Genomic DNA, 27359 nt, shown 5'->3' with positions numbered 1-27359 from the left:
ATGTTTTACCCTTTTTCATCATCTCTTCAGGGTACAGACCCAGTAGTGGTATTGCTGGATCAAAGGGTATGCTCAGTTTTGTTGCCCTTTGGGAGTAGTTCCAAATTTCTCTCCAGAAGGGTTGGATGAGTTCACAGCTCCACCAACAGTGTAGTAGTGTCCCAGATTTCCCACAACCCTTCCAACAATGATCATTATCCTTTCTGGTCATATTGGCCAATCTGCGAGGTGTGAGGTGGTACCTCAGAGAAGCTTTAATTTGCATTTCTCTAATAATTCATGATTTTGAGAAATTTTTCATATGGCTGTGGATTGCTTTGATCTCCTCATCTGTAAATTGCCTTTGCATATCCTTTGACCATTTGTCAATTGGGGAATGGCCTTTTGTTTTAAAAATATGACTCAGTTCTCTGTATATTTTAGAAATGAGTCCTCTGTCAGAATCATTAGTTGTAAAGATTGTTTCTCAATTTACTACATTTCTTTTGATCTTGGTTATAGTGGTTTTATCTGTGCAAAAGCTTTTTAATTTAATGTAATCAAAATCATCTAGTTTGTTTTTGGTGATGTTCTACATCTCTTCCTTAGTCATAAACTGCTCCCCTTTCCATAGATCTGACAGGTAAACTAGTCCTTGATCTTCTAATTTGCTTATAGTATTGTTTTTTCATATATGATTATATCAATAGATGCTGAAAAAGCTTTTGACAAAATACAACACCCATTCCTACTAAAAACACTAAAGAGTGTAGGAATAAATGGACTGTTCCTTAAAATAAGCAGTATCTATCTGAAACCATCAATGAGCATTAAATTCAATGGGGAAGGCATTCCCAATAAGATCGGGGTGAAACAAGGATGCCCACAATCACCGCTACTATTCAATATTGTATTAGAAATGTTAGCTTCAGCAATTAGAGAAGAAAAAGAAATTGAAGGAATTAGAATTGGGAAGGAAGAGGCAAAACTCTCTTTGCAGATGACATGATGGTCTACCTAGAGAATCCCAAGAAACCATCCAAAAAACTACTGGAAACAATGAGCAATTTTAGCAAAGTTGCAGGTTATAAAATAAACCCTCATAAATCCTCAACTTTTCTATATATGTCTAGAAAGATACAGCAGGAAGAGCTAGAAAGAGAAATCCCATTCAAAGTAACCTCAGACAATATAAAATACCTGAGAGTCTATTTGCCAAGACAGATTCAGAAACTTTTTGAAAACAATTATAAAACACTTCTCACACAAATAAAATCAGATTTAAATAACTGGACAAATATCAACTGCTCATGGTTAGGTAGAGCTAATATAATAAAAATGACAATTCTACCAAAATTAAACTATCTGTTTAGTGCTCTACCAATCAAAATTCCAAAAAATTACTTTAATGAATTAGAAAAAATTGTAAGTAAATTCATATGGAGAAATAAAAAGTTGTAGGGCAGCTAGGTGGCGTAGTGGATAAAGCACCGGCCCTGGAGTCAGGAGTACCTGGGTTCAAATCCGGTCTCAGACACTTAATAATTACCTAGCCGTGTGGCCTTGGGCAAGCCACTTGACCCCGTTTGCCTTGCAAAAACCTTAAAAAAAAAAGTGAATGTAGTAGAGAAATAAAAAGTCAAGAATTCCCATGAGCTTAATGAAAAAATTGCACAAGAAGGGGGCTTAGCCCTACCTGATCTAAAATTATATTATAAAGCATCAGTCATCAAAACTGTTTGGTACTGGCTAAGAAATACAGTGATAGACCAGTGGAATAGACTAGGTGTAAAAGCAGGAGATCATTATAGTAATCTGCTGTTCGATAAACCCAAAGAGTCCAGCCATTGCGATAAAAACTACCTCTTTGATAAAAACTGCTGGGATAATTGGAAGTTAGTATGGAAGAAACTTAGATTAGACCAACACCTCACACCCCTTACCAAGATAAGATCCAAATGGTTACAGGACTTAGACATAAAAAATAATGCTATAAGCAAATTAGAAGATCAAGGACTAGTTTACCTGTCAGATCTATGGAAAGGGGAGCAGTTTATGACTAAGGAAGAGTTGGAGAACATCACCAAAACCAACTAGATGATTTCGATTACATTAAATTAAGATAAGTCTTTTTTTTTAAGGTTCTTTTTTTTGTAAGGCAAACAGGGTCAAGTGGTTTGCCCAAGGCCACACGGCTAGGTAATTATTAAGTGTCTGAGACCGGATTTGAACCCAGGTACTTTTGACTCCAGGGCCGGTGCTTTATCCACTATGCCACCTAGCCACCTTAAGATAAGTCTTAATAACAAAATGGTGACGGGAGTGAAATTATTTTAAGACTGGTTCACAATATTTATTATATAGACTTTCTTGAAATCAAATTTTATCATTTATATTGTGAATACATGACAAGTTAACTGTAAACAATAAAAATAAAAAAACTGGATCACAGCTTTGACCTCTTCTAGTGATAATAGTTGAAAACATTATCTAGAATGGGAGATCAAGCAACAATTGAGAGTAAGTCTGGGGGGCGGCTAAGTGGCGCAGTGGATAGAGTACCAGCCCTGGAGTCAGGAGTACCTGGGTTCAAATTCGGCCTCAGATACCTAATAATTACCTAGCCGTGTGGCCTTGGGCAAGCCACTTGACCCCATTGCCTTGCAAAAAAATCTAAAAAAAAAAGAGAGTAAGTCTGATTAGTTTTGGATAACTGCCTGGGAAAAGATACCCCTATATGTTCAGAGGGGGAAAAAAAATGCTTTTCTTTTTCCTCTTAAAAGTTCCCCAGTCTTTCAGTTATTTTTATATTTGGAAATTCTTTTACTCCTATTATAAACTTTTAAAAAAATCATTTGCTTTAAGCTGACACTTCAAAAGGGATCAACAATCATAGGGTTTTATCTTTCACCTGAATGCCACTCTTCATTAAGAGCACTTTCACTGCTTATGTTGTCATCCTCATCAGCAAGTTCTGTGCCATTTGTTACATGACCCTCATTGTTGGACTTTAAGACAGTTTCTTCTTCTTCACTGGATTCTTCATTAGGTGCTTCACTAGGTTCACTATATTCTTCACTAGGTTCTCTAAGTAACCGTTCCATAGAGGCCTGAAGCTCCTGTAAATCTGGGTCTGCTTCCCCAAATATCCTGAAATTTAAGAATCAAAAGGTTAAAATGAACATTATGATCAAATTTCTTTTAGCTTCACGATGCATTTTAAATCCGTATTCACTTGTGCGCAGAGAGCTTAGATGGCAATATAAAATAATATTTAAAATACATTATAAAACAATATTAAAATATTTAATACTGTTTTTAAATTTTAAAAAAGATTCGAGATTTAAAACAGGTTAAAATATAATTCTATTTATTGTTATTATAATATAGATATTAATGTAAAGTTAACAATATGATACATTAGTGTACTAATTAATATATGATGATATATAATTTAATATGGATGTTAATTTTTTAAAATTTTTATTTGTTTAGTGAAATTACATTACTATAGAGATTAGTTTAATAAGTTTTAGAATATTGTTTAAAATATTTTAGCTAATTTAAAAGGAGTTTTTGCCTCCAAATATGAACATAATTTGTAATATAGGAACATTTTAGATGACTTAGCAAATTCAAAAAAGAAATGATTACTTGGAATGTTTAGGGAAAAAAAGTGATTTGAAAGAAATACTAGAGGGAAATTTTTCCATACACAGGCAGTAAGTGCAAAATATGTCCTCAATGTTACAAATTGTCTTTCATAAATAAAGAACACTTGAATGTGAAGTTTTATTGTCAATTAGTAAGTATAAGAGAACAAAATTTTTTAAATCTTGCTTTTGTTCAATACTGATATTTGCAATATAAATAATACTATAACTATTTATAAAAAGAGTAAATATATATTATCAAAATGAATATTTCAAAAGTAAACATTCCCAATACAAATTATTAAAATAGTAACTTGTACATTTGTGTGTTCCAAATCTCTAAAAAATGTAAAAAATAAAATCTTCCAATGATCTTAAGCTAAGAAGAATATGACTATAAGAAAAACAAAAGCATTCCTAAAATGTCCACAGGTCAAAGGCAGAAAGCACTGCAAGGTTTCAATGAAATTGATAGGCATTTAAAAAAATAAGAGAAAAAGATCTAAAAAGCAGTGAAGCAAATGGAATGAAATTATAATCACAGAATCATAGAATTTGAAGGGATCTTAGAGGCCATCTCATTTGACGTTTCCCTAATCAAGCATTCCCTTGAGACAACATAACTGACACCCAGCTCTGACTAGTCCATTCCACTTAAGGATATCTTCATCACAAAGTTTTTCCTTATGTCAAGCTTGAATTGCTCCTGCACAGAACTTCAAAACATGGTGGCTAATTTTGCTCTGCAGTACAAATGATCTAATCAGTCCAACAAGTACTTATTTTTAAGTGATTAAGTGCAAGGAAGGCCCTAGGTTTAGAAAAACAAAATGAAAGATGGTCTCTGCCTTCCTGAAGCTTCTATTTTACTGGAACAAATTCAATTTCTTTTCTTTGTTTCACAAGGACATGTTTGTCTTTGCCCTTTAAATACATGTAATTATGCACTATGTTCTCCAGGCTAGTTGCCACTGGTTGCTTCAGTAGCACCTTTTGAGGAAATTCACCATCTCAATCACCTTTCTTGGGAAGTGCTTCACAAGAAGGGCAAGGTGTTTGTATGCTGATGCAAAAAATTTTGCTATAATCATACTATCTCTATTTTCTTTGTTTTATGGATAAAAGAAAAATGTGCTGCATTATGTGATGTTCTTAGAAGCTTACTTCTTAGAAGCCTTCCTAAATTCCAGTCTTTCTAGGGTTAATAAAGCATGGCATCCTAATTTAACATCATATTACATATGTGGTCTGACCAGGGTGGGTCAGGGTAGAAAAAAACCTTTACCAATTCCCTAGTCTTGGATACTATTACTATTTGATTGCAGTCTAAGACTGCTTAGTATTCCTGGCTGCCACATGACAGTGCTGGTTTATATTAAGCTTATAGTCTGCTAAAGATTGAGATAAAATGATAAAATTATAAATCTGAAGTTGATTTCAAAATACTGATTTATCGGAATAAATCTAGAGACTGAAAGTAATTTCCACCTCAACTCAAACACACTTTTATGATATTCATTAACAGCTTCATGCTTACATCTCTTCACAATCAGAAGGTGCTTCTTTAACAGGTTCATCTTCAGTGTCCTCTATTTCAAGATTGTCTTGACATACATCTACCACAGTGGGAACATCTATCAGTGTCCTAAACAGCTTAGAGAGATCTGGAAGTGAGCATGTTCTCAACATCTAAAAAATAATTTTTTTAAAATTAGGAAGGATAATTAGGAAAATCAAAAATGAGAAAAAATACTACTGTATTTTGCATGTGTATATACATACATATACATATATATGCATGCATGCATGCACACACACACACACAGAGCCCAATTCTTAGTGACTTAGTTTCAAATTTCAGAAATTTCATGAAAATAATGTATCTTACTTATTTAAGTTTTATTTACTTTTTAAAAACATCATACTTGTTTTTCAATGGTTCCTCACATATACCCCCACTGGAACTTAATCTGCTTGTAAACAACTAAAAAGTTAAGCAGAACACACTAACCAACCATGTCATTCCATACCTATTGTCCATTAACATTCTGTCAAGAAGTTGGAGGCTGGAGGTTGACCCAATATTAGTTTATTGAACAGCAAGAAATTATTATTTAATGTGTTCTAACTAATTAGTCCTCTTCTCCCCCATTCCCCCTTTGGTTTAACTGAAAAATTCAGCTAGATCACAGGTCACATATTAAGAGACCCAAGGGCTAAATATTTTATCTCCTTTCAGTTAGCTAATAAGTGAACTACAACTGAAGAGTATCATAAATGCAACAGAGCCAAGTGTCTGCAAAAAGGCAGAGAAGAAAGATCACACACAAGGGTCGATGACTAATATTTCTTCAATTGGAGCTTTTCATTAACTCAAAGAACTTAAAGCAATAATACAAAATTCTAAGTCAAAAAGTGAATTCTTATGTAAAGTATTACAACCAAACTTTAAAATTTAATGCCTGTTAAATTCTTTGCAACTTAGAGCTATTTATTCTAGTTTTGCTGTTGTTAAGTATGATACCTATAAAAATTCCATAAGAATAAATGAATGTTTTTGAATAAAACCTCACAGTCTCATAAATTTCAGTTATTGAGAGAATAAAGTTGTTAATCTGGTTCTCCACAATGTTACCCTAAAACCCACTACTTGCTTTTATTTACTGTCTGACAAATCCAGAATTTCTCCACTGCTTAAAGATGCTAGTTTTTTCTAACTCTGTTCTTATTTCTTTTTTTCCCAATGGGAAAGGCTTGACTTCATCCATATCTGTCTCTTGAAGATGACACATAATTCTAAGGATTAAATGTTTGGGGTGGAAGGTAGGGGATTTGTGGTGTGGCATCAACAGGCATATTAAAGATCTGGAACAAAATATAAGGGAAGAAAGATCAAAAGTTTGGAGCTAAATTCATTGAGGAAGTTCAAATACCCTTAAGGTCAGAAGACAATGACAATAAGGACATGGAGAGAATGATATAAATGGATGATATGAACTTTAGAAGAGGCAAGGTTATTGAGAGAAATGATTAGAAGAATGGTCTGGAAAGGGCAGAGAGAGAAACAAAGAATATATCAACTCTTCCAATTAGCCCTTTGAGTTAGGGAAAATAGGAGAAGTAATGGTTCCCAAAGAGAACATTGTAAGGAATGGGATATGATCAGGAGAAGCCCATGTAAAAATTCAAATGTGAAGATGTGGGAGCTTCATTGAGATGACAGTTGGGCTTCCAAAAGGAAGAGTGGGGAGCATGTGTGTTTTTCTAGTGAAGGTTTGTCTTCTCCTATACCTGTCAGTGGATCTCCCAAAATGGTCTGGTCTGGAAGGGATTTATATTCTTCTAAAAATATAAAATGGGAGAGTGGTATGGCAGCTATTTTTCATGCTGCTTAATGACCTCTGTCTACATAAGTTTTCTAAATTGGGAGCCAGTGTCCTAGGAGCTAAGAGTGCTCAAAGTATGATTTCTGAATAGGGAAGTATTATGTTTAAAAATTTCTATAAAAGTATGCCAACACACTTCAGATATATATATATATATATATATCTATATATCTATATATATATATATATATATATATATTTATTGATAGAGGCAATGAAAATCCAAAGTGACAATCAACAGGCATTTATTAAGATTGATTATGTCCTGAGAATTGTCAAGGACACAGCTGTAAGTTTGGAAAATATTATCAGAAAGATACTCTTAAGATATTACTATGATGATTAATTTAGTGATTTATGCAGAAGTTACAAAATATATCTTTTGGTTGTCTTAGAACCTGAAAAGAAAATGAATGTATCAAGTGGCAGGCTTAGGGTAAGGTAAGTCATTTTAGTCAATGTTTGCCTCATTTTCCTCAACTCAGAAATAAGGATAATAAAAGCATTATCTCAAAGAGTTGTTGTGGTTTTAAATAAGACAATATTTCTAATGTGCTTAGCATAGTGTTTTTTCTCCTTTCTCTGCCCTCCCTTTCCCTGGAACTATTACTCTTGATTAATAAACTAAATCTATTAATAAATCTAGTTATCTAAATTCATATTTTTAAAAAATATATTATTAGTGGGGTGGCTAGGTGGTACAGTGGATAGAACACCAGCAGTGGAGTCAGGAGTACCTGAGTTCAAATCTGGCCTTAGACACTTAATAATTACCTAACTATGTGGCCTTGGGCAAGCCACTTAACCCCATTGGCTTGCAACACCCCCCCCCATATATATATATATATATATATATATATACATATATATATGTATGTATTAGTAGTAGTAGCATCAGTTTGAAGTTTGCAAAGTGCTATGGATATATTATTTCAACCTCTTAACAATCCTACTATTTTAACAGATGAGGAAACTGAGGTAGTCAGAGCTTAAGTGACTTGTCCAGTGGTTTTTTAAGGATCTAAGATCAGATCTGAACTAATTTCTTACTGACTCTAAGTCAAATCCTCTACAGAACCTTAATGTTGCAGATTCATTTGTTGGGAACCTTTTATATTACACACATGTTAGTTTAATATTATATAAGGATAGAAAAAGGGTGAATGGCAATGAAGGAAAAGGTAATAAAAGGGAAAGGTCCTAAATATGTGCAAGAAATGTGAACCCAATAGAATTCTGTAAAAGGAAGCCAATAGAAAAATGTTTCAGGTTCCTATTTATGACCCTAGGTAAAGAGGTAAACCTTTTTAATGTTTTGGGCGGAAGAGGGCATTCATATGCTTTTTTTAAGGGTTTAAAAATGAAAAGGGTTTTAAGGAAAAACCTATTAACAGAAATACAACAACAATAATAATAATATAACAGTATTTTATAATTAAACCAGAATACTTGCCTTTGGATTATTTGCATCAAATAGACCAGTAGAAAGCCCAATTAGCAAAGAATTTGTGCCTTTACTTTTAACTGGTGAATCGGAACGGGCACGAAACGATTGCTGTTGTATATTATGACTTGATGGAATGAAGGCAGCTTTTTTCAAGGCTTCAAAATTATCAGCTTTGTGAAAAAAAGATTCAGGCTGCAGAGACTTCTTCAGATTAGGTTCAGGTTGCACAGAGTCACCTACAGCAGGTTCTGTAGCATAAAGGAAAAACCAGGCCTGGTGGGTCATGTGATATCCTGAAAGCTTTGTGTTGAAAGAGAGTTTTGAAGTCATCGAGCTCACCTCCTGCTCAGATCATATATTCTACTATTAACATCCCTAATGCTCACTAAAGAGATAAGTTCAAATAACATTTTAAAGTGATGTTAAATATTAACATTATTAACAAAATTTTAAAAATATATTAAAAATACTTCATTTAAATAAAGATCCTACAAAAATAATTAAAAGTATGTTTTCTAATTAAGTATGCTAAGATTGACAGTCATTACATTTGAAAACAATTAAAATCACATCTGAAAAGAAAATTTTTAAAAAGTCAATGCTAAATCCAATCAATCAATTAATCAGTCAATAAACACTGATTATGGAGTTTAAAATCTAATGGGGTGGGGGCACACACCATGTAAACAATACATGCCCTGCTGGCTCTATCTTCCCCAAGGGAAGGCGCTGTAATGAAGAGAGACTGGAAGCAGCCTCCTGTAGGAAAGACTTCTTTCGGCCTCGAGAGGGGGAGGCCAAGGGAGGGAGAGCACTCCCCAGACATGGGGACAGCTGGAGTGGAGTGGTGGAGTCACTGGACTGAAGAGGATATTTGAGGAAAAAAACTTCAGGAAAGGAAGGAGGGGACCTGGGTGTGAAGGGCTTCCTGAAGAGGAAGGATGGTGACCTGACCAAAGGTGTTTTCAGGAAAATCACTGGAGGGGTTGAGAGGAGTATGGCTTCCAGGTGGGCAGGCCCCCAGAAGTGTGCTGCAGGCCAGAGAGGAAGGTCTGCACCAGCTTGGGGACTGGGCTCTAGAGCTGATGCAAAGGGACATCCACAGGCCTTGACTTCAGACTGAATGGGGGGGAGAAGGCAAAAGACAGAGCACTAGTGACCCCTGAGTTACAAGTCTGAGGGACAGTGACAGAAGAGGGTGAGAAAAGGGTCTGGGGGGACAGATGAGTTCCATCTTGAACACGAGAAGTCTAAGATGTCTGATGGAAATTCAGTGGAAGGTAATGGACCTTGCTAGATTGGAGGCAGCAGTGAGTTTTGGGGATTAAAGGTAGACCTGAGAATCATCAAGAGAGAGAGAGATGGTCATTAACATCGGGGTAGTGGATGAGATCATCAAGTGAATTTCACACAATTTGGAGAAAAGAGAAGAGTGCCTAGCCAAGATTCAGAAACGTAGACAAAGAAATAATGGTAATGGGGGGGCAGCTAGGTGGTGCAGTGGATAGAGCACTGACCCTGGAGTCAGGAGGGCCTTTCAGTAGACTAAGGTCAGAAACAGGTACATAAAGAGTTAAGAAGAGAGTGAGAGGAGAGAAAGCAGAGACACCTATTGTAGGTAACCTTTGTGAAGAGTTTAACTACAAAGGACACAGGAGATATAGGAAACAGTTAATGAAGGTGGTTACATCAAATGAAGGTTTGTTTCAGGACGAGAAGACCTGGTATGATAATAAGGAATAGGAAATAAGCCAACAAACTAATTGAAAATAAGTCAAAGCATATGGATGGCAGAATGGGCAATCTGTAGGATTCTAAAATGTATATGCAGATCACAACTAAATTTATGTAGGAAATGGTTTGAATCCACTGATATTTAACTAGTTCATCTTTATTTGTACTGGGGAAAGAAACAATGTTCTTATATTTTAATTAATATTTTGTTAAAAAAACTAACAAAATGGTATGTATTGACTGTGTAATTTCCTTGCCATATTAGCTGAGCTATAATAAAGTGTGGTTCCTAAACATATCAGAGAGGTTCATATAATTTTGGTAAATGTCACTTTTACATTGTTATTCAAGTCATCTCAATTCAGGGTCTCACAGTAAGATAGTCAAAACCCTGAAGTATAATACAGGATTACTGATTTCCAAGCTAGTGTTCTATATCTATCTTATATAATAAAGATTAAATATTTTGTTTAGGTTTATCCTCTGCTCTTTAATTACATTACTAACAAAGTGTTTGGTATACAGTAGGTATTTAATAATAAATAAATTTAATAAATCTCAATTTTGCCTCTCTTATCTACCATAAACATGCCTAATACACATGCCTCAATAACATATAAGATCCTTAAGGGCAGGGGCTAAATATTTTTAAATGACTGGTCATTGCAGAGTAACATATAATATTATTTAATAAGTTCTGATTTCATTTGAGTGATGTGGCAATACTTAGTCTTATACAGCACCTAAAGAAAAAAAGTTTAGTACCAACAACTCTTAAAAAAGTAATTTAAAAAATAGAATAAGCTGACCTATCTGAATATTATTAGGTGATTCCATTTCAGTCAGATTTTTTCTTTCAGAAGTTGCTTCAAGATCATTTTGTGGTGTTTTATTCTTCAAGCTGCCAACACAGAAAAAGTTTTGAAACATAGCAGGAATTAGTTATTTATATTGTAAATCATACAGCAATTTAAACAAACAAGAGTCTTAATGTGAAATAAATTTTGGCCTGTCTAGTGCTATGGAAACTACTGTACCAGAAAGTTCCTCCTTTAGAGGAACAGAATAAAAGACTACAAAAGCTAGAAGCCAGGTCAAATTTATTAAGAGAGTCAAAGATGGGTTTGCTGATTTCCATAAGAGTAAGTGGTTAGTGAGATCCAGAAACCATAATAATGCCCTACAAAATATTTATCACAATAGCAAAAAATGAGAAAGTTCCTATCATGTGCTTTCACCATGATGAGGCCTTGGATTCCAATGGAATGGGAAGGTAATACCTGTTCCTGTGATGACCAGCCAACCTCCCTCAGAGGGGGAATGGTAGTGCAGCCTATGTCTTCTCTCACCTTTATCTCCTATCACACTTCATTTATGTACCACATATCTTGGAGGTTTCAAGGATATGGGTAAATTAGAAAAAAAGCTCAGGGGCCAGCTTTTTGCTTTTAATTAGGGAAAGTTGGGGCACAGGAAGATGGTTAAGGAGGTATGAGAACTGACTTAAATGATCTGTCTGGTGCAGATATTAAACTGTCAGGAAACAATACACAATGACTCTACAAGGACTGCATAAATGAACTCTATTAAGTCATAATTTACATTAAGGTTCTATAAAAATATTAAGATAATCACTATATATGGTCCAAAAGAAGATTCTTTGAAATAAAATGCAAAAGTTGCCAGGTAACATACTCTGTTTCCTCTGAGTCTTTAAGCCACACCTCATTAGCAGAGAAAGGTAAGTCAATATTTTTGTTAGGTTTACTTGATCCCTCTAAGATTTCTGCTTCTAAATCATCAGGTTCTGAAAAAGAATAAAAATTTTACAAGAAATGCACATGAATAAAATGTCCAAATGAACTGCCAGTAAGCCTAGAGAGCATGAACTGTACTACATCAATTCTTTTGTTCCACTTAGTATTTGTAGGGGAAAAGACAGCATCAACAAACCACTTATCAAGCTTCTATACTAAAGTAAGCTGATTTGCTGAAGTAACAAAATTGCCTTTGTAAATTAACAATGCATTAGCGAATATGTATGTATGTATGTGTATGTGTATATATATAATATCAGTATAATTAAAGTTTTAAAAACAGACTGAAGCTCTTAAAGAAGACAGATGAGGGGCAGCTAGGTGGTGCAGTAGATAGAGTACTGGCCCTGGAGTCAAGAGGACCTGAGTTCAGATGTGACCTCAGACACTTACTGATTTCCTAGCTGTGTGACCTTGGGCAAATCACTTAAGCCCATTGCCTTGGAAAAAAAAAAGACAGAAGCTCCAAGGAGACACAACATGCTTGCTGCCTCACAAAATGAGAGGGAAGAGCCCTAGAAGCAAGCTCCTTGGGGGGGGGGGGGCTGGTATGGAGGGGACACAGTTGCTCTTGAGTTATCTTGGCAGCCTCTGACGCTGTGGAAGTCCTTGACACCCTCTTCTTTCGGAGTTGCTCTCCCCTGCTTAACCTCCTGCCTTTTTCTGATCCCTCTTCCAGATCTGGATTCTTTCCTGGGTCCCCTTTCCTTCTCCCTCCATAAGACTTCCCTTGGAGCATTGGTTCCTCTGGATTTAATTACCATCTATCTCTATGATGATGATCCTTAAATCTGCCTTTTCTGCAGAAACTCTCTGCTGACCCCCACATCTCACATCCCCAACTATTTTTCAGTCATCTTCCTGAGTATCTCGTAGACATCCTAAATTCACTATTCCTGAAGACAATTCATTCTCTTACCTCCAACCTCCCCCCAGACCTTCACTCTCTCTCACACTCTATCCAGGTTGGTCTAAGACCTTTGTGATGCGCTTCTCTCACCTGCCTGTCTCAGGGCTTTCCCCACTCCAAATCATCATCCATTTATCCACCAAAGTGCCATCCTCCAGTGCAGGTCTGAGCATGGCACCAGCACATCAAGTGCAAGATGCCCACGTTGGCCCTCAGAGCTGCCCAGTCCAGCCCAGCCCTGTCTTCTACCTGTCACTCCATCTTTTGGCTCGAGGCCTTCTCTCTAGCTGCCCTCTAGCCAGCATGCTCTTTTCCTCAGGCGAGGCTTCTCACAGCCCCTCATGATTCTCGTGCCTTGCCTCTGTTGAGGATTTCCTGGGGTTGATCTTGTGAGTTCCTGGAGGCAACTACTGCCCTTTCCCTCTTTTTGCATCCCAAGAGCTTGGCACAGGGCTGGAAACATCTGGGGACTTAACTGACCTACTGACCAGAGAGAGCAGTTTGATTTCTTGGATATTTAATCAAGATATAACAGAGAACCTCTTAAGACTTATCAAAGCAGATGGCTTTGTTTAGGTTGAGTTCCCCAGGCACAAAAGGCCCTTCTAAGAGGGAATCTACAAAGTATTGTCAGCAATTACAAAGTCTTAAGCATGAAACAGAAGGCTTCCAGGAGAGTTTCCTTATAAGTATACAAAAGAGAAAAATGATTTTTGCTAAGCAAGTGGTACTGTGCCACAGAGGACATCTCTGGGTCATCTGAGTTCCAGATCAGAGTTTACAGGTTGAAAGGGTCTTGGCCAGAAGAGTTTCAGGGCAGAGTCAAGATGACAACATGAAGTGAGCATGAAGCAAGCATGCTTGTGGAGTTTTAACTTTTAACAACATTAAAATCAAATTCTCAACTCATCATGAAGATCTTCAGTGAAAGTCTTGTCTCTTCAGGGGAAAAAGAGAAGTAGAGCACAGCTAGGCAGAAGGGCAGGAAAGCCAGAGGGAGGCTTCCAGTCACAGTGCAGCCCAGTTCCCTACAGGCAGATGGCAGTCCCAGGCCAGGCTCAACTAGACAGCAGGCTAGCAGGGAGGGTCCCAACAACAGACAAAGTCTAAGACCTGGGAACACGGGGGCAACAGACAGGACTGGGCAGGGAACAAATCTCTGCATAGGTAACATCTAGGCTGCATAGGCAACATCTTAGAAAGCAATAATCCAGGGACCAAATCCTAGCCCCGCCCATGCAAAAAAAGTGCAGGACTATACTACCCTTATCCTAGGAGCAGAGTTCAACTACCAAAATGAGCAATAAACAAACAAACAAAAAAACTAAAGTGCCAACCATAGAAAGCTACTATTCAAATAGAGATAATAAGAATGCCACTTCAGAAGAAAACTGACAAATTACCCTAAATGAGAAGACTCAGAGAAGTCTATGGATTAGACTCCAATGGGAAAAAACCTCATGGAAGAGCTTTAAAAAGAATTTAAAAAATCAAAGAAGAAAAGAAAAGAAAAGGCAAACTATGGAAAACTGACCAAATAAATCAATTTCTTTAAAACTAAAAATGACCAACTGAGAAAAAGAATGAAACTCATCAAAAAAAATTGTCCAAATAGAAAAGGAAAATAATTCATTGAAAAGTAAAACTGACCAACTGGAAAAGGAAACATAAAAACTAATTGAAGAAAATAAAACCTTAAAAATTAGAATCGCACAAATAAAAATAAATGACTCTATGAGACACCAAGTGAAAATCAAAAATCTGAAAAACATTAGAGTAAATGTAAAGTACCTTTTAGGAAAACCAAACAACTTAGAAAATAGATCTAGGGAAGATAATCTACAAATTGTTAGTCTACTCAAAAATTTAAAGTCAAAAAAAAAGGGCCTGGAAAATGTCTTTCAGGAAATCAGCATGGAAAACTGTCTTAATAAATTAGAACAAGACGACAAAATAGTCTTAGTAGGAATACACAAAACACATCTGACAAAATAGTCTTAGTAGGAATACACAAAACACATCTGACAAAATAGTCTTAGTAGGAATACACAAAACACATCTGGAAAGAGACCCTAGAATAAAAATTCCAAAGACTATCAGAACCAAATTCTAGAATTTTCAACTAAAGGAGAAAATACTGCAAGCAGCCAAAAAGAAACAATTTAAAATCAAAGGAAGCACAATTAAAATTACACAGGATTTATCATATGATATTTCATAGGGTAAAGGACTTTGGATTATAATCAAGAATTAACTACCCTGCAAAATTCAGCATATTCTGTCAGGGGAAAAGATGGACCTTCAATTAAACAGAGGGCTTTAAAATTTTCTGATAAAAAGATCAGAAATGAACAGAAAATTTGATCTTCAAATACAAGACTCAAGAAATGCGTAAAAAGGTAAACAGAAAGGAGCAAAAAAAAAAAAAAGACACTAGTCAAGAACATTAAACTGAATACATCCCTACAAGGAATGATAACACTTGTAACTCCTGCGTATTTTATTTTTCTTAGGACAGTTAAAGGGTTAAAAATAGTTGAAGACCAAAATGACATCACTGTTTGAGACTGTGGTTGATCAAATCAATATAAGTTCAGACAGCCACAGGTCAGACTCAAATATTCCAGGTTAACACCTGGGGTGATCACTCTAAACTTACTTATCTCATATTTCCTTTGAGCTGCTTTAATTCTGCCTTGTTCAAAGAGCACAGTCCAGTGGTCCTGGGTCTCCATTGCTGTGCAATAAATTCTAAAGTTCTTAAAACAGACTTTCAGTATGTTCTGGGACTTAGAGGCTCCATGCATGATTAAATCAGAAGTGACCTTACTTTACTAGATACTTGAGGTTAATGAAGGTGGTAGTACAATAGAGGAGGGTTGGAGAATACTTAGAAGGGTCAGATCTTGCCTTAATCCATACTTTAATTAACAAAGGTTAATAGTATCATGGTTGCATTCTACAGAAATATGGAAATGATTACATACTGATACTGAGTGAAGGGAGCAGAACCAAGAGAACATTGTACACATTAACAACAACACTGTGAACTGATCAATTATGATGGACGCAGCTCTTCTCAGGAGGTCAGAGAACTAGGACAATTCTAGAAGACTAGCTATGGACAGCACCATTCACATTCAGACAAAAAAAAAAAACAAAATTCCAAAAAACCAACAAAATCTAAAAGAATATCATGTGCACTTTAAAAAAAATTATCTTTTTTTTCTATCCCATAGTTCTCTTTCTTTTCCTTTAATCCTAATTCCTCATATACAAGAATAACTAATATGTAAACAAGTCAAACAAAAATAAACATGTACAACTTTTACTAGACTTTTTGCCATTGAGGGGAGGGGAGTGGGAAGAGAGGGTGGTTGAAAAATAAATATGTTACTTATAAATATTTAAGCAAATGAATGCTGAAAAACTTTCATAACATTTAATTGAAAAAAATAAAATATCAATCAAAAAAACGATTCTTGGTTAGAGAACAAGTATGTTGGATGAAAGATGGCAAGACTGCCTTTGCCAGCAGTTTCAAAAAATTAATTTAAAAAGGAGTTTCAAAAAAATAGGATGGAGGAGGGGAAAAGATTGCTTGTGGACATCTCTAAAGTTAAATAGTACAGAGATTCAGTTCAAAGAAAGAAGAATAACAACTGAAAAACTTGTAAACACATAGGGAACAAAAATACAACAAAGGAGCCAGTAGTAAAATCTATACTCACAAATGTTCAAGCTTAGGTGACAAACAAGAAAAATCTAATGGGTCAGCTGACGGGGGACAAATTTGACCTCAAATATATCACTGAGACTAGGTAGGAAAAAAACATAAGATTGGATTGTGGCTCTAACAGGATTTACTTTATTCAAAAGAATCAAAAAAAAACAGGAAGGTAGTAACTTTGTATATCAAGAAGACATATCTACATGAGGAAGCCCAAAATCCAAAGTGGGGAAACACGACAGAGGGAGAAACAGAAGTGATTTTGTCAAAGAATAAACTAAGTTATTACCTGGATAGAAAAGGGAAATAGATAAGCAGGCTGTGAAATAGAATACAATGGGACAGAGCCAGTGAAGGCAGGAAGTCCCAGAAACTCGTTCCCCCCCAAACTCAAAAGCTGTTAAATTATGACTCTAGCCAAAATTGAGAGGGGCAGAATTCACAGAAAGACTGAGTGAGACAATTTCCCAGTTCAACACAACTTAGAAGTTCCACAAGGGGGCGGCTAGGTGGCGTAGTGCATAAAGCACCGGCCTTGGAGTCAGGAGTACCTGGGTTCAAATCCGGTCTCAGACACTTAATAATTACCTAGATGTGTGGCACTGAGCAAGCCACTTAACCCCATTGCCTTGTAGAATCCTAAAAAAAAAAGCACTGGCCAGATGAAAAAAGGAGATAAAAAAGCTCTCTGAAGAAAATAACTCTTTCAAATGCAGAATGGAATTAAAGGAAGCTGATGATTTTTCAAGAAAGCAGGAAGAAATAAAACTTCCAAAATAGCCAAAAATTAGAACAAAATGTGAAATATCTCAGTGGAAAAACAACTGACCTTGAAAAAAAAGATCAGAGGAAATAATTTAAAAATTATTGGGCTATCTGAAAACCATGATCAGGAAAAGAGCCTAGACTTTATTTTTCAAGAAATAATACAGCAAAATTGCCCTGAGATCCTAGAAGCAGAGGGTAAAATAGAAATCAAGAAAATTCACCAGTCACCTCCTGAAAGAGATCCCAAAAGAAAAACTTCCAGGAATATTATAGCCAAATTCCCAAACTCCCAAATCAAAGAGAAAATTCTAAAAGCTGCCAGAAACAAACAATTAAACTACTGAGGCTGCACAGTCAGGATCACACAAGATCCACAGGAGCATCCACATTAAGGGCCCATAGGACTTGGAATATAATATTCTGGAAGGCAAGAGCTTGGAATGCAACTGAGAATCAAGTACCCAGCAAAACTGAACATCCTCTTTCAGGGAAAAAAATGGACTTTCAATGAAACATGGAATTTTCAAACTTTCCCACTGAAACAACCAGAGCTGAACACAAAGTCTGTTCTCCAAGTACAGGACTCTGGTGAACCATAGAGGAGGTGGAGGAGAAGGACTAACTATGAGGAACTTAATGATATTGAACTGTTGGTATTCCTGCACAGGAAGAAGATATTGATAACTTATATGAACTTTCTCTTTTATAAAAGTTGTTAAAAGGAGCATATATAGATATGACATAGGAAGGAACAGAATATAACGGTATAATATAGTAAAAAGATGGAGTCGATGGGTGATAAAGGACAGTATTGGGAAGAAGGAAAGGAAGAGGAAAAAGGAGCTAAGATATTTCACATAAGAATCAAGAAAAAGCTTTTTCAATGGAGTGGAAAGGGGGAAGGCAAGGGGGAATAAGTGAGCCTTCATTTTAATCAGAAATGGCTCAGAGAGGAAATAACATATATACTTTAAAGGTGAAGAAATCTGTCTTACCTTACAGAAAAATGAGAAGAAAGAGATGGGATAAGGGGGAAGGGGGGAAGAAAAGGGGGGGGGGGATAGGTCATAGAAGAGAGGGAAGATCAAGGGAGAGGGTACTCAGATTCAGCCTGGATAGGGCCAGAATGAAAGGAGAGAGAATAGAATAAATGAGAGTGAGAAGAAATAGAGTAGAGGTACAGCTAGTAATAGCAACTGTAGGAAAAATATTGAAGCAACTTCTCTGGTGGACTTATGATAAAGAAAGCAACTCACCCCAGAGACCAAGCCATTGGAATCTGAACACAGACTGAAGTACATTTTTTCCCTCTCTCTCTCTATTCTTGAGGTTTCTCATCTTCTTGTGTGTGTTGGGGGGAGATTATGTTTATTCTTTTTTTTTTAGGTTTTTGCAAGGCAAATGGGGTTAAGTGACTTGCCCAAGGCCACACAGCTAGGTAATTATTAAGTGTCTGAGACCAGATTTGAACCCAGGTACTCCTGACTCCAGGGCTGGTGCTATAGCCACTACGCCACCTAGCTGCCCGATTACGTTTATTCTTATAACACATTCAATTTTGATCAATGTATAGCATGGAAACAATGTAAAGACTATCAGACAGTCTTCTGTGGGGGGGAGGAAAGGGAGGGTGGGGTAAAATTTTAAAATTCAAAACCTTACAAAAAATGATAGGTAGATACTACTATTGCATATAAACAAATAAAATGTTAAGAACCAAAAAAGAAAAACCAAACAAGTTTAGGTCAAATAGAAAAAGTAACACAAAAGGCAAATGAGAAGAATGCCTTAAAAAGCAGAATTGGCCAACTGGAAAAGGAGATTAAAAAAGCTCTCTGAAGAAAATAACTCCTTCAAATGCAAATGGAACTAAAGGAAGCTGATGAATTTGAGAGAAATCAGAAAGAAATAAAACTATTCCAAAACCCCCTCCAAATTAGAAGAAAATGTGATCTCATTGGAAAAACAACTTCCCTCAAAAACAGATCCAGAAGAGATAATTTAAAAATTATTGGGCTACCTCAAGTCATGAACAGGAAAAGAGCTTAGACTTCATTTTTTTTTGTTTGTTTTTGCAAGGCAAATGGGGTTAAGTGGTTTGCCCAAAGCCACACAGCTAGGTAATTATTAAATGACTGAGACTGGGTTTGAACCCAGGTACTCCTGACTCCAGGGCTGGTGCTTTATCCACTGCACCACCTAGCCACCCCTAGATTTCATTTTTCAAGAAATAATACAGTAAAATTGCCCTGAGATCCTGGAAGCAGAGGGTAAAAATAGAAATTGAGGGAATTCACTGGTTACCTCCTGAAAGAGATCCCAAAATAAAAACTCCCAGGAATATTATAGCCAAATTCCAAAACTTCTAAATCAAAGAGAAAATACTAAAAGAAACAAGCAATTCAACTACCATGGCTCTATAGTCAGGATTACACAGTATCTGGCAGCATCTGCATTAAGGGCTCATAGGACTTGGAATATGATATTCTGAAAGGCATAAGATTTTGATTTACAACTGAGAATCAACTATCCAGTGAAACTGAACATCCTCTTTCAGGGGAAAAGATGGACTTTCAATGAAACAGGACTTTCAAACTTGTACTCAAACAATCAGACTGAATAGAAAGTTTGATTTCCAGGTACAGGACTCAGGTAAACCACAGAGGGGGTGGAAGAAAAGGACTAACTATGAGCAACTTAATGATGGTGAACTGTTTGTATTCCTGCATGGGGAGAAGATACTGATAACTCATATGAACTTTCTCATTTTTAAGGAACATATACAGGGGAAAACAGGCTAAATATAATGGTATAATATAGTAAAAAGATGGTGACAATGGTCACCCAAGGAAAGCATTGAGAGAAAGAGAGAGAGGAAGAAGGGGCTCAAGATATTTCATATAAGAGTCAAGAAAAAGTTTTTACAATGGAGTAGAACAGGGGAAGTCGAGGGGGGGAATGAGTGAGCCTTCATTTTCATCAGAAAGGGCTCAGATAGGAAATAACATACACACTTAATAGGGTATAAAAATCTATTTTACCCTAGAGAAAAATAAGAAGAAAGGGATGGGATAAGGGGGAATTGGGGTGGGGAGGGAAGGGGGGGATAGGTGATAGAAGAAAGGGAGAATTGTGAGAGAGGATACTCAGACACAACACACTTCTGAACAGGGACAGAGTGAAAGGAGAGAAAAAAAGAAATAGATGAGAGTGGGGAAGAAGAGAGTGGAGGGAAATAGTGATAACAACTGTTGGGAAAATATTGAAGCAACTTCTTTGGTGGACTTATGATAAAGAAGGCAACTCACCCCAGAGACAGAACTGAACACAGACTGAAGTACTTTCTCTCTCTCTCTCTCTCTCTCTCTCTCTCTCTCTCTCTCTCTCACTATTCTTGAGGTTTCTCATGTTTTTGGGGGTGAGGGGGGTTTAATGCTTACTCTCACAAGATTATTGTAATAACAAAATAAATAAACCACACACACACACACACACACACACACACCCCAAATCAAACCAAAAAACCAAAAAAGAATACAACAGACACAGAGACATGACATGGCAGTAAAAGTAGAATGTGGATGCTTGCAGAACATCAACTTAGATAAAAAAAAAGAGATAGGTAGAAAAAGTGAGAAGCAAGGGCAGGTAACAGGACAACTATAAAAGCATGAGATTCATGTAAAAAAAAGAACAAAGCTAAAAACTCAAAATGACATCAGGCTAGCAAAGGAAACTTGGGACACAGAGGGAAACAGTTGGCTTTTTAATTTGAGCTATGTTAGAAGAAGACAAAAAGAGGGAGAGAACTTTTGCTAGTAGTGGATAGGAAAATGATGTATAATAAATAGAGAGAAGGCAGAAATATTTGATTCTAATTTGACTAAAGGGGAATTGTCACCAGATAGTAATTCATATCCCTTGATCCAAAGGACTTTTTTTTTTTTAGGTTTTTGCAAGGCAATGGGGGAATTGGGGTGGGGAGGGAAGGGGAGGGGTTAAGTGGCTTGCCCAAGGTCACACAGCTAGGTAATTATTAAGTGTCTGTGACTACATTTGAACTCAGATCCTCCTGATACCAGGGCTGGTGCTCTATCCACTGCGCCACCTAGACGCCCCCAATCCAAAGGATTTTTAAAGAACTGGTTGAGGGGTAGCTAGGTGGTGTAGTGGATAGAGCACTGGCCCTGGAGTCGGGAGAACCTGAGTTCAAATTCAGTCTCAGACCCTTAATAATTACCTAGCTATTGGGCAAGTCCTTGGGCAAGTCATTCAGCCCCACTAATCTTGCAAAAAAAAAACAACCCAAAAAACAAAAAAATAAGAACTGGTTGATATAGTTACTCAAGCCACTGCTAGTGATATCTGAATGATTATAGGAATCTAGAGAGGTCTAATGTGACTGGAAAAGAGTCTGTCTTTAATTTCCAAAAAGGAAAGATAATACATTTGTAAATTTGGGGTTAGTGAGGCTGACTGTCCAGCATGGCTTCATTGAGAACATGTCATTTCAAACCAATCTCATTTCCTTTTTTAACAGGATTACTAAATTGGTGGACCAGGGAATACTGTTTAATTTATCTATATTTTATCAAAGTTTTTGATGAATTAGTTATTATTATGCTTGTGGGAAAAACAGAAATATGCACTAAACACATCAGAATTACCTGATGCTTTTTTTTTGTATTGTTTACCCTTTTTAGAGTTATGAGGACCTTCAGATTCTTACTCTGATAAGATGAAATTCAGTAAGGCATAGTCTTATATTTGTGTGCAATAATAAAAATCAAATCTGCAAATATAAGACAGAGGGTGGCATAGAGAGACAGAAACTGTTCTAAAAAAGAAATGGGAATGAATTGATACTAAGTGAAGTGAGCAAAGCCAAGAGAACATCAACACATCAACATTATGAGATGACCCCCTATGACAGACACAGCTCCTCTCAGCACTTCAGAGACCAAGGACAACTCTAAGAGACTTGCTATGGATGATGCCATTCACATTTAGGGAAAAAACTGTGAAGTTTGGAGGCGACTAGGTGAGCAGTAAAATAGAGCACCAGCGCTGGAGCCAGGAGTACCAAATCTGGTCTCAGACACTTAATAATTACCTAGCTGTGTGGCCTTTGGGCAAGCCACTTAACCCCATTTGCCTTGCAAAAAAAACTAAAACAAAAAAACCTGTGCAGTCTGAATGCAAAGCATACTATGCTCATTTTTAAAAGACTTTTCTTATGTTTTTCATTTCTTTGCCATGGTTTTTTCTTTCCCCTTATTTCTAATTCCTCTTTCACAACACGACAAATTTATTGAACATGATTAAACATGTACAATTTTTTCCCGATTATTTGCTGCCATGGGGGGGAAGGGAGGGTGGTAGAAAAATGTGGAACTCATAAATTTGCAAACGGATGAATGTTGAAAATTACCATTGCATGTATTCGGAAAAATGAAATTTCAATTAAAAAAAAAAAACGAGAATTTTAGTGAATTGCAAACTCAATGTAATGATGAAGTGGTCAGAGAAGCTAATGCAATCTTGTTTTGCCTTAGGTTGTTTCTCCAGAAACAGGGAGATGACAGACATCACATGGAAAACTGTCCACTTTTGGGTATGATCATTTAAGAAGTCTAAGAAGCTAATAAACTGTAAAGTATCTAGAAAAGTATAACTAGGATGGTGATAAATCTTGAGTCCATAAAAAGATTGAAGAAACTGGATGTGTTTAGTCTGGAGAATTCTTCAGGGGGACTTGGGGGAGGGAAATATGATAACTATAAGGACTATCTCACAAGGAGTAGGGAGCAGATTTGTTTTATTAGGCCCCTTAGAAAGATACAAATTTTGTCTTGAAATCAAGAAATATATCCTAAAATTAGAATTACCCAAAATTGGAATGAGCTATTTAGAAAGATTTTCTTTCTTCCCTCTTCCTATTGCCTCTTGAAAGTCTTCAATCTGAAATTGGATGACCACTTGTTGGATACATTAATTTGGGGATTTCTTTAGGATATGAGTTCAACTAGACTGTTGCTGAGAGTCTGTCTAACTCAATGAATTACTAATTTTTTCCTTCTTTGATTAATTTATCTTATCTTTAGACATTATATGTCCTCTATGAAAAATTACTGCTTTTTCTTTTTTCTTCAATTATCAAACTTCACTATTTCCTCACAGTTGAAATATTAAATCCCATAAAGTTACTTAGAACACTTTCCTTTTAATCTCAAGCCCACCTAAGTGCTATTAGTAATTACTCCTTGCCAATAAACTTTCTATTTTCCTTCTTAAAACCTTACCTAGGCATTATCTTTAGAAGCTACATATATAAATGTTCTGATACTTCTAATTCATTTCTTCATTTTCTCTTTATTTTCCCATCCTTGTCCCAATAACCGACACAGTCCCTTTCTACCACAATACTATGAACCTAAAACATTGTTATATATTTTGGGCAGCTTTATACCCTGAATGTCTACCTTTGACTTATTAAATCTTTAGCAACCTTAAAAGTTCAACTGAAATGTCACTTCTTCCAAGAAATCTTCTTTGGTTGAGCTCATTAAAAAAAAAGAAATAGACTTCATAACGCATTTGGTTTAGAATTCTCACATATTTACCATATATCTTATTGTAATATGATTTTGCTGTAATGTCCTATAATGCCATAGGAATTTAACAAAAGTGTAGAAACGTAAAATAGTTGAGAAACTTAAAAATGAAATTATATGTTCCTCTGCAATGAAGTATGGAGAAAAAAAGGTACTCATAAAATAATATTTAAAATTATATGTACTTCTGGAAGGAAGTATAGTTGGGGAAAAAAGTGGTAGCCATAAAAAAGTAGAGATAGTTTAAAAGAAGCTGAAAGCAAAAATAATAAGTACATATGAGATCCTGATCAATGTTCTTAGAATAAACAAATGATGTCCATAAAGCCAATTATGTTCCTGGTTGGTTTGTTTTCTAAACAGGAACAATACCTTATTTTAATATAACCAAGGACAATGCTAGCAAAAAGGTTTGCCCTCCATAAATATAAAATTCAATGCATTTTATTAAGCAAAAGAAGTTTATTTCTATGGGTTTAATTTATGAAGATTTGCTTAAGGAATTATAGTGCTGTAGCTTGATGTAAACAATAGTTCATCAAATATCTTGTATAACAAATGCTTTTGCAGTGATGCACATTCAGAAAAGTGAAAATTTCAAGCTATATATGAAAGAGTTATCATAACCACCATGGACAAAGAAATCATAAAAAATACTGTGGCGAGAAATTCTATAAATCTTGGAATCAGGAAATTCTGGGTTTTTTTATTTCAATTGCATGTTGAAACAAATATTGGCTATAAATGTGACCACAAGATCATAGACAATGAAAAAAATACTAGTTCTATTTAAATCCAAAATACCACAGAACTGAGCAAGTTACTCTGGGAACCAAAACTAACAATTTCTTCACTTGTATAGAATTTCAATCATGAATTTTTGTGCTTAACATATTAAAGCCTTTCTGAAAATGGAACTTAACTTTGATTATGTCAAATCTTAGTTCATTTTGAATACTTAGGGGAGCCAAGATGGTGACAAGAGAGGATCGGCTCTTAGGCACTCTCTCATAAAACTTACGAACTAAGGACTCTAACTAAATTTTTGAGAGACAGAACCCACAGAGGGACGCAGTGAGGCAGTTGTCCTACTCAAGGTAACCTGGAAAAGAGCAGAAAGGCTCTGCTTCCCAGGGTTGGAGGGGCGGGCTGACAGAGGGGTGGCCCGCCAGAGAGAAAGAACTTCAGCCTCCCAGAAGCAGCCCCAGGGAGGGGAGCCGTGGCTCATAGCAGCAGTGGAGTTTCCTGACCTATGCCCTGGGGAGCACCGGGCACAACTTGAGAAACAGCTGGGGACCTCTGTCAGGGCAAGCATGTAAAGCCCAGCCCTCAGGGCACACAGCAAGCAGCATGGACAAGGCAGCCCAGATCCATGAACAGGAAGCAGAAGCAGGTGAGCAGGAGCCCCCAGGGCAGGAAAGCACTAAGCCTAGGGAGGGAGCAGAGAGAGAGACTGCCCAGCTCTGTCTTTTGTTCCTGGAACAGGACGCTGGGGTTCTGACCACATTCAGATCCTGATCCCAGTCTAGGCCCCCCCATAGAATAGCAGTACCCCCCAACCTCAGCTCCATGGAAGAGGGGGGGTGCATAAGGTCATTCACAGACCAGGAGAGAGGACAGAGCCTCACACACTGAGATCCTTGTGGGAGTGTCCCAAAAACTCAAGAAGCACCCCCAAAACAGGCTCAGGCTGAGAAAATGAGCAAGCAGAGAAAAAAGAGGAATACTGTTGAGAAATATTTTGCCTGGAAGCCCAAGAAGGATCAAAACACTCAGTCTGAAGATGAGGAAGCACAAACTCGTGCATCTAAAGACTCCAAGAAAAAGAGAAACTGGGCTCAGGCTATGAGCTCAGGCTATGACAGAGCTCAAAAAAGACTTTGAAAATCAAAGGAGGGAGATAGAAGGAAAACTGGAAAAAGATATGAGAGGCAGGAAAAACATGAAAATGAAGTCAGCAGCTTAGTCAAGGAAATCCAGAAAAATGCTGAAGAAAATAGCATGCTAAAAACCAGCAAATGGATAAAACAGTTCAAAAAGTTATTGGGGGGGGGTGGCTAGGTGGTGTAGTGGATAGAGTACCAGGCCTGAAGTCAGAAGTACCTGAGTTCAAATCCAAACTCAGCCACTTAATAATTACCTAGCTGTGTGGCCTTGGGCAACCACTTAACCCCATTTGCCTTGTAAAAACCTAAAAAAAAAAAAAGTTATTGAGGAGAAGAATGCTTTAAAAAGCAGAATTGGCCAGATGAAAAAAGAAATAAAAAAGCTCTCTGAGGAAAACAAATCCTTCAGACAAAGAACAGAACTCAGGGAGGTTGCTGAATTTACGAGAAATCAGGACTCAATACTTCAAAACCAAAAGAATGAAAAATTAGAAGAAAATGTGAAACATCTTATTGAAAGAACAACTGATATAGAAAACAGATTTAGCAAAGATAATTTAAAAATTATTGGAATACCTGAAAGTCATGATCAGGAAAAGAGCCTTGACATCATTTTCAAAGAATTACTACAGGAAAATTTCCCTGATATCCTAGAAACAGAGGGTAAAATAGAAATGGAGAGAATCCACCGATCTCCCCAAGAAAGGGATCAAAAAAAAAAACCCAACTCCCAGGAATATTATAGCCAAGTTCCAGAGCTCCCAAGTCAAAGAGAAAATATTACAAGCAGCCAGAAGGACACAGTTCAAATATTGTGGAGCTGCAGTCAGGATCACACAGGACTTAGCAGCAACTACATTAAAAAGCTCATAGGGCTTGGAATATAATATACCAGAAGGCAAAAGAGCTTAGAATGCAACCAAGAATCAACTTCTCAGCAAAACTGAATGTCCTCTTCCAGGGGAAAAAGATGGACTTTCAATGAACCAGGGGAATTTCAAATGTTCCTGTTGGAATGGCCAGAGCTGAACAGAAGGTTTGATCTTCAAATACAGGACTTAGGTGAAGCATGGAGATTGGTGGAGAAGGGAAAAATATGAGGGACTTAATGATGATGAACTGCATGTATTTCTGTATAGAAAAAATGACACTGATAATACTCATATGAACCTTCTCAGTTAATGGAGCAGGTAGAAGGAGCTTTTATAGTTGAAGCACAGGAGAAAGCTGAATTTGAAGATAAAATATGGTGTAAAAATGGAGTCAATAGAAAAAAAGGGAAATGTAATGGGAGAAAGAAAAAGGAGAGGGGGAATAGGCCAAGATATTTCATATAATAAGATTTTTCTTTATCACAATGAACTATTGCAATGTTATGGAAAGGGGGAAGGCAAGGGGGAATGAGGGAATCTTCACTCTTATCAGAGGTGGCTAG

General features: G+C 36.5%; 1 protein-coding gene across 11 annotated transcripts in view; it reads right to left on the bottom strand.

The window, feature by feature from the left end:
• NEK1 (NIMA related kinase 1) overlaps positions 1-27359 on the bottom strand; it is a 163867-nt gene that overhangs the window by 16553 nt on the left and 119955 nt on the right. For all 11 annotated transcript variants that reach the window (XM_074228988.1, XM_074228982.1, XM_074228983.1 and 8 more), the window contains 5 exons: positions 11895-12006; positions 11009-11100; positions 8472-8713; positions 5170-5321; positions 2891-3129 (listed from right to left, as the gene is read on the bottom strand). In XM_074228988.1, coding sequence (XP_074085089.1) covers positions 2891-3129; positions 5170-5321; positions 8472-8713; positions 11009-11100; positions 11895-12006 — 837 coding nt within the window. The remainder of the gene's footprint in view (positions 1-2890; positions 3130-5169; positions 5322-8471; positions 8714-11008; positions 11101-11894; positions 12007-27359) is intronic.

The sequence above is a fragment of the Macrotis lagotis genome, chromosome 3 (assembly GCF_037893015.1).
Source record: "Macrotis lagotis isolate mMagLag1 chromosome 3, bilby.v1.9.chrom.fasta, whole genome shotgun sequence".
Taxonomy (NCBI): domain Eukaryota; kingdom Metazoa; phylum Chordata; class Mammalia; order Peramelemorphia; family Peramelidae; genus Macrotis; species Macrotis lagotis.
This window is presented reverse-complemented; position numbering and strand designations above follow the sequence as displayed.